Source organism: Pongo abelii, chromosome 6 (assembly GCF_028885655.2).
Source record: "Pongo abelii isolate AG06213 chromosome 6, NHGRI_mPonAbe1-v2.0_pri, whole genome shotgun sequence".
Taxonomy (NCBI): Eukaryota; Metazoa; Chordata; class Mammalia; order Primates; family Hominidae; genus Pongo; species Pongo abelii.
Genome location: NC_071991.2, coordinates 8,081,784 through 8,090,021, shown reverse-complemented (window position 1 = coordinate 8,090,021; position 8,238 = coordinate 8,081,784). Strand labels below are relative to the sequence as shown.

Sequence of the window (8,238 nt, the reverse complement as noted above, 5' to 3'; positions counted from 1 at the left end):
AGTTTTTGTATTTTTAGTAGAGACAGGGGCGGGGCGGTTTCACCATGTTGGCTAGGCTGGTCTCGAACTCCTGACTTCAAGTGATCCCCCTGCCTTGGCCTCCCAAAGTGCTAGGATTACAGGCATGAGCCACCAAGCCCAGAGGTTTTAAAAAATCAGAATAAGACCTCTGCCCTTGTTGGGTGCGGGTCTCAGGTGCTAAATGGTGGTCCTTACTGGGGAGAAGGCTGTCACCCAGCCCAAGGTACATACTCCTGGAAAAGAGGCCCAGAGAAGGCAGCTGCCTCACCCTTGGGCAGGGCTGAGGCCGGGATGGAAACAAAATAGGGAGCCCAGGAGCCACACACCTCCACAGAGTTTGAGTGATGACAAGAAGAGAGGTTTCCCTAACACCTCAGCTCAGGTGGTTTTCTAAACCCTACAACAATCTCGTGAGTAGCATGGTTACATTGCATTGAGTTAAAGGTCGTTGTGAATGTAAAGTTTAAAAATGTATTACCGGGCCGGGCACGGTGGTTCACGCCTGTAATCCCAGCACTTTGGGAGGCTGAGGCGGGCGGATCACCTGAGGTTAGGAGTTCGGGAACAGCCTGGCCAACATGGTGAAACCCCGTCTCTACTAAAAGTACAAAAAAATTAGCCTGGTGTGGTGGCACGTGCACCTGTAATCTCAGCTACTCCGGAGGCCGAGGCAGGAGAATTGCTTACACCTGGGAGGCAGAGATTGCAGCAAGCTGAGATAGCACCACTGCACTCCAGCCTGAGGGACAAGAGTGAAACTCTGTCTCAAAAACAAACAAACAAAAAGCTTCTAACTGTGGGCCAGGCAGGATGGCTTATGGCAGGCAGGAGAATCGCTTGAACCCGGGAAGCGGAGGTTGCAGCAAGCTGAGATCGCACCAGTGCACTCCAGCCTAGGCGACAGAGTGAGACTCCATCTCAAAAAAAAAGTACTAACATTTCGGTAACTAGACCCTGGCATTTATTAATTTTTTGATATATCAGGAGCTTTCAAAACTGCAAGTGGCAGCCCGCTTTCTCCACCTAGGAGGGCCCATGCCCCTCACGGATCCCTCTAACTTTTGGGGTCAGTGAGCGGCAAGGCAGGGAGAGCTCAATCAGGGAAATCAATACAACTGGGGAATGTGGCCCCTTTTCCCTTGGTCCCCAAAACGCAGAGTTTGAAGGAAGCCCTCATGGAGGGCGTGGGCCTCGGGGTCCCCGGGGCCAGCACCACGCGAGGCAAACAAGGGCTCCAGGACCACAGTCTAAACACCCCCAGGCTGCCCTTGCCCTAGCAAAACAGCAAAACGAGCAGCCCACTCCACACCGGTTCCCACTCCAGTGTCTCGGGCCCTACGTCGCCGGAGCTCTGGGAGAGCCGCGAGGGGGCGCACCGTGGCCTCCCTGCCCTGTCCTCCACAGGTGGGGTGACCCCGCCCACTCGGGCCCGCTTCCCTCTGGCCACGCCCGTTCCAGCTGCCCGGCCCCGCCTCTTCCCCGCCCACCCCGGCCCGGCCCCGCTCTCCAGGCCGCCTCAGGTGGGGCCGCCCCGCCCCTCCGGCCCCGCGGCCCCGCCCCTGTCCGCCCCGCCTGCCTCAGGTGGGGCGGCCCGGCCCGCCCCGCTTCCTCGGGCGGCGTCCGGCCGCTTCTCCTCTGCTCCTCGCAGAAGGCCAGGGCGGCGCCGCCGCAAGTTTTGACATTTTGGCAGCGGAGGCGCGCGCGGGCACTCTCGGGCCGACAGCTGCGGCAGCGGCCGACCCTCCAGAGCCCCTTAGTCGCGCCCCGGCGCTCCCGCTGTCCGGAGTCCGGCGGCCACGAGGCCCAGCCGCGTCCTCCCGCGCTTGCTCGCCCGGCGGCCGCAGCCATGTCCCGGGGGCCCGAGGAGGTGAACCGGCTCACGGAGAGCACCTACCGGGTAAGCCCAGGGCCCGGGGCTCAGGGAGGTCAGGGCTTTCCACCTTGGGGGTCAGAAGGGGACTTTACGCGGGAAGGTCTTTCCCCCCCCCCCCGGGCTCCCCTCCCCCCGGACTCCCCTCCCCCCGGGCTCCCCTCCCCCCGTCCTTCCACCTCGCCCGGACTCTCCCACTCCTCCCCTGGGCCTCCACAGCCCCTCTTCTTGCCCCCCCCGGCCCTCTCCCTCCTCCCAGTCCCTCCCCATCCTCTCCCCCCGACTTTTCCTCCTCCTTCCCTCTCCGTCCTCCCTGTGCTTCTTCCCTGTCTCTCTTTCCCTCCACCCTGTACCTCTCCCTCTGCCCCTCCGCTCCCCGTTCACTCTCCCTCCTCCCCTGCCCCTCGTCCCTGTCCCTCCCCTCCTCCTGGTTCTTCCTTCTCCCCCGTGTGTCTCCCCCCCTCCCCTGTCCCTTCTTCTCCCCTCTTCCCCTCCTCCCCAGTCCATCCCCCTCCTCCCTCTCCTTCCTCCTCCTCCCTCTCCTTCCCCCTCCTCCCTCTCCTTCCCCCTCCTCCCTCTCCTTCCCCCTCCTCCCTCTCCTTTCCCCTCCTCCCTCTCCTTTCCCCTCCTCCCTCTCCTTCCCCCTCCTCCCTCCTTCCCCCTCCTCCCTCCTTCCTCCTCCTCCCTCCTTCCCCCTCCTCCCTCCTTCCCCCTCCTCCCTCTCCTTCCCCCTCCTCTTGGTTCTTCCTCCTTCCCTCCCCTTGTCTCCCCCTCCTCTCCTGGACCTTCTCCGCCTCCCCAGTCCCTTCTCCTCCCCGTCCCTTCTCCTAGTCCCTTCCGCTCTTCCCTGACCCTCAGAGCTCTGGAGACCGTCCCCCATCCCCTGACCAGCTACACATTTTACAACTAGTGCACTTAGGTTGGGGAGGGGTCTGTTGTGCGTCGGTGGGGCCCACGTCCTCCTCCCAACATCTTGGAATCAGTGACCCGCGCTGGCCTGGCTGCCGGGTTTAAGCCCTCAGGGACCAAAGACACAAGCTCGAGTTTCCTCTAAGAAAAGAAAGCGCCCAAGAATGTGGGGGTGAAACTCCCCTGTAATTAGGATCGCCAGGTAAGCCGAGCTCTGGGCGTTCTCCAGGGAAATGCCCTCCTCCTTAGACCCTTCCTCTCCCAGCTTTCAGTTGAACTTGGCTTTTATATATGGGTTATTTGGTGAGGTTCTTGAAGTCAAAGAACAACCGAGGTTTTAATGAAATTGACCTAACCTTAAGGAATGCGTTGATAGCCGGTCTCTTAACTTTGCATGTATTAGGAGAGAATTTTTCCAGAAACAGACAGAGACTTAGGATTAGTGGCCAGTTTAGTTTACATACTTATAAATGAATTCCAGGTGAAATAAGATATCTGTTAATCATCTGCTATTAATAGAACACAAAACAACTTTTGTTTTAATTCAGCCTAGGCGCTTCGAACCCTTGAAACTTTAATGTTCTCTAAGTTCATGTATAGGCATGTTTAAGGTTATAAACAAATGGTCGGTCGGTTGGTTGGTTGGTGTGTTTTATCTTTTTTCTGTCCCTGGTGCTTGAATCAGGAAGTTTGGTCATTTTGATAGACTTTTTTAACCCTAAAATTTTAGTTTCTGGGTTTTCAAGGTCTGAATTCCTAAAATCAGAGGAGTCCATTAACTTTTGTTGAGTGAAAGTAAGAGAAGAACATGAACATTTTTGTTATATATTGAAATCCGAGAGATCCGTTCCATTTATCCTAACACACAAAGTGTATACTGTCACATATAAATTATGCCTTACAGGTAGGGAGAGTAGACACAGTTGACACAGCGTTTTTGATGCTCAGTCACTGTGACCAAAAACTCTTCCTGTTCGTGTGTTGCCTTCATAGAGGGCGATCTTTAGAAATTTGGGAAATTCGAATGTTGAAGTCCTACGTTTGTATTGAGATTGCTACTATTTAAATGATCCGGAAGACGTTGCTGCATGAGGTGTGGGGTGCTGACCAAGTGTGTAAATAAAACGTTCTTTCTGCCAGACTCAGACCTGGAAAGTAAGTAGTAGCTGCCCTGTTGACTGTCAGTGAAGGAAAAACTGTGTAATTGAGGAACGCAGGCCATTGCAAATTTGAGGCAGAGTCTGATATCCACTGGGGTGCAAAAATACAGAACACCACTGCCTTCCGCCCTTCCTCCAAGAACAGAGCCCTGTGTATCTTCCCAGTCTGAGCTGCGATTGCAGCTTGAGACCAGCAGTCAGGTGTTCTGAGTTAAACGTTGCTTTTTTTTCTCCCGCTTCTTCCTGACGTAGACTTTTAGTAATAACTCCTTAGAGGGACCGTACCGAGGCAAATTGCAGCGTCACAAATGCCAACCACTTGGGCATGTCTTACTACCCAAAGAACGGAAACGGCAGGGAAAAAGTGTGGATTTCATCATTTTGGTTATACGTATTTATAGACATAAGGCAATGTAAATGGAGATCAAAGACCAGTACCTGATAATTTTCCATTGCCAGGTGTCTGAAAGCAAACTAGAAAGCTCACTAAATGTTTGTTGATTTTAATTACTATTTCCTTGTTAGTGTTTTGGGACCTTTTTTTTTTTTTTTAATGTCCAGGTGGTAGGATATTTACAACATCAGACTACAAGTTTATGTAATCTATGAAATAGTGAAGGCTGCTAGCCCATGCTTTGGCTTTGGCAATGCAAAGTGAAATTTTAATTTGGGAGTCCGAAAAACCTTTTCCCGCCCCTGTATTGGGTTCTTCCCCCTATCCCGCCCTGCCCCATGATGTTCAAGCTGAAAACAATTTAAGCTTAATATGGCAAAAATCTGGCAGTGTTGATGAATCTAGTGCTTTTAAGAAGAGATGTCCTCTATGTTACCTAACCATCTACCATATTTTACTAATAGAAATGCAACCCAACCAGGTGTGTTTACAAAAGCCACCTGCAAATGATTTTTTAATGACTTGCTAGTATGGATTTTAGTTGTTTTTTTTTAAAAAAACTCAGGTTTTTCCAATTTTGAAATAAAGGGATAAATTCTTTAGAGAAAAGGAGGAATTATAAAGTAGCGTGATCCTCTGTAGCCAATATCAATTATCCTTAAATATATGCTGTGTACACATTTGCTGAAATGTCTAAAATGTATACGTAGGCAAATGATTAGTGGAGATCCATGCTAACTCCCAGGAGGATGTGTGTATTTTACTACTTCATAAACAAATGATGTTATAAGCCCCAAAATGTCAAGTAATGTTGCTGTTACTAATTAGAGTTCAGCCAAAAATCTCTCTCCTCCACACTTTATAGCATGCCCATAATTTGCCCTCAAAAGCTTGTTGTGATTTTGCATGGTTTTCTGATGAGTATGTGCTCTCATGGTAGAGGAAGAAGTTCAAAAAAACCCTTAATTAAGAGTAGCCACAGCCTTCCTAGAAGAACTGTTAAAGACTTAGGAAGTAGGGCCCGGCGCGGTGGCTCATGCCTGAATCCCAGCACTTTGGGAGGCCGAGGTGGGCAGGCAGATCATGAGGTCAGGAGATTGAGACCCTCCTGGCCAACATGTTGAAACCCTGTCTCTACTGAAAATACAAAAATTAGCCGGGCATGGTGGCACGTGCCTGTAATCCCAGCTACTTGGGAGGCTGAGGCAGGATAATCGCTTGAACCAGGGAGTCGGAGGTTGCAGTAAGCCAAGATCGCGCCACTGCACTCCAGCCTGGGCGACAGAGCGAGACTCCATCTCAAAAAAAAAGGCTTAAGAAGTGGAGGAAGAACGGGTGTGGCAGCATCCAGGGATGTCCTGCCTACAGGAATCTTGCTAACAGAGAGTCAAAGGGGAGATGTGACAGAAGCCTTTCAATGTCACCTCAAGGAAGCATGCTCAAACTCTCAGATTGCAGACGCCTCCATCCATCTCCCAGCCCCACCTTAGGCTACATTACCTTCCCCCATAACACTACCTTAGAATAGGCTATGTGATGTATTTATTTCTTATGTTTCTTTCCCTCTCTTCCCACCCCAACTAGAATGTGAGCTCTACAAGGCAATGAGCTTTGTTTTTGTTTTTGTATTCCAACCACTTAGAACAGTTCCTGGCACATAGTAGGCATGCGTATTTGTTGAATGAATGGACATTTATCCATTTAATGTGTGACGCACCTGTCCTTTGCTAGGCTCCCGGCGCCCTCCGATGATACTTTTCATAGAGTGCTTAATTCTAAGTAAACGTCAGCCCTCCAGGTGAATGTGGATTGTGTTGGCTTAACTATTTTTATTTATTTATTTTTGAGACAGGGTCTTGCTTTGTTGCTCAGGCTGGAGTGCAGTGGTGCAATTGCAGCTCTGCAACCTCCACCTCCCACTTTCAAGCAATTCTCCCACCTCAGCCTCCCGAGTAGCCGGGACTACAGCCGCCACACCTGGCAAATTTTTGCATTTTTTGATAGAAGCAGGGTTTCACCATGTTGGCCAGGCTAGTTGTTAACCAGATTGAGAAACTGAGTCCTAGAGTCTCTTAGTGACCGGCTGCCACATCCCACTTCCCATGCCTTTGTTTGTATGGTAATTTAGTTTCCAGTGACCAAAGATGCACAAACCAAATACATTTTCATAATGTGGCGATCTAAGGTGTCACTGGAATTTTCTGTCATTCTGTTAATTCATCATCATTGGCATGTTTTGAACAAACTCTCTTAATAAAATGAGGCTAGGAACGGTGGCTCATGCCTGTAATCCCAGCACTTTGGTGGGTCAAGATAGGTGGATTGCTTGAGCCCAGGAGTTCGAGGCCAGCCTGGGTAATGTAGTGAGACCCTATCTCTACAAAGATACAAAAATTAGTCGGGTGTGGTGGTGCGTGCCTGGGGTCCCAGCTCCTCAGTAGGCTGAAGTGGGAGGATCACTTGAGGCCAGGAGGCAGAGGTTGCAGTACTGAGATGGTGCCACTGTACTCCTGCCTGGGCAACAGAGTGAGACCTCATCTCAAGAAAAAATGATTATTTTTTGACTAAAAACTGTGCGGAATGTTGAAGAAAATAAAATCGAATTTGTTTTAATTCCGTGCACATTAGGTTTCCCTTGGAGGTCTGTGCAAGACAAGAATTAATACCCAAAACTGAAATAGTGTCACAAATGTAAATCAAAAGCTACAGGCATGTAGCTGGGACCACATGCACCACCATGCCCGGCTCTTGTTTTATTTTTGGTAGAGACGGTGTCTTGCTGTGTTGCCCAGGCTGGTCACGCACTCCTGAGCTCAAGTAATCTGCGTGCCTCGGCTTCCCAAAGTGCTGGGATTACAGGCCTGTATTCAAAGCTGTAATAATTCCAACTTAATATTATAACTTAAAAATAAGTTATAAAAGCTGCATAAAATTTAGTTTAACTTATCTGCTGACACATGCAAATATATTTTAAAATTCGTTTTTAAAACTTTATTGAATAGCAATATACATAAAGTTATGCTTAAGTATACATAGCTCACTAAATTGTCACAAACTGAACACACCTGTGTAACCACCACCCAGATCAAGAAGCAAACCATGGCCACCCCCTGAAGTCCCCCTCGTGCCACCTCGCAGTTGCTGCACCCCTCCAAGGGTAGCCCCTCTCCTAACTTTTTTTTTTGAGACGGAGTCTTGCTCTCTCGCCCAGGCTGGGGTGCAGTGGCTCAGTCTTGGCTCACTGCAACATCCACCTCCCAGGTTCAAGTGATTCTCCTCCCTCAGACTCCTGAGTAGCTGGGATTACAGGCGTATGCCACCATGCCCAGCTAATTTTTGTATTTTTTTAGTAGAGATTGGGTTTCACCATGTTGGTCAGGCTGGTCTTGAACTCCTGACCTCGTGATCCACCTGCCTCAGCCTCCCAAAGTTCTGGGCTTACAGGCATGAGCCACCACACCTGGCTGGGATTATTTTCTTTGTTTTTTTTGTTTTGTTTTGTTTTTTTGAGATGGAGTCTTGCTCTGTCACCCAGGCTCAAGTGCAGTGGTGTGATCTCGGCTCATTACAACCCTTGCCTCCCGGGTTCAAGTGATTCTCCTGTCTTGGCCTCCCGAGTAGCTGGGGTTACAGGTGCCTGCCACCACACCGGCTAATTTTTGTATTTTTAGTAGAGACAGGGTTTCACCATGTTGGCCAGGCTGGTCTCAAACTCCCAACCTCAGGTGATTCGCCTGCCTCGGCCTCCCGAAGTGCTGGGATTGCAGGCGTGAGCCACTGCGCCCAGCTGGGATTATTTTCAGACTATTCCAAGATATTATGAGTCGTGCTTTATGAATGTTCTGGCTCATGTCTGATGGCCATAGGCCCTCATTTCTCTTGGA

General features: G+C 50.2%; 1 protein-coding gene across 1 annotated transcript in view; it reads left to right on the top strand.

Moving 5' to 3' along the window:
• The first annotated feature begins 1,530 nt into the window (after positions 1-1,530).
• BAIAP2L1 (BAR/IMD domain containing adaptor protein 2 like 1) overlaps positions 1,531-8,238 on the top strand; it is a 106,145-nt gene continuing 99,437 nt past the window's right edge. Inside the window, exon 1 of the mRNA XM_002817703.6 lies at positions 1,531-1,918. Within this exon, the coding sequence (XP_002817749.5) occupies positions 1,868-1,918 (51 nt within the window). The 5' untranslated portion in view covers positions 1,531-1,867. The remainder of the gene's footprint in view (positions 1,919-8,238) is intronic.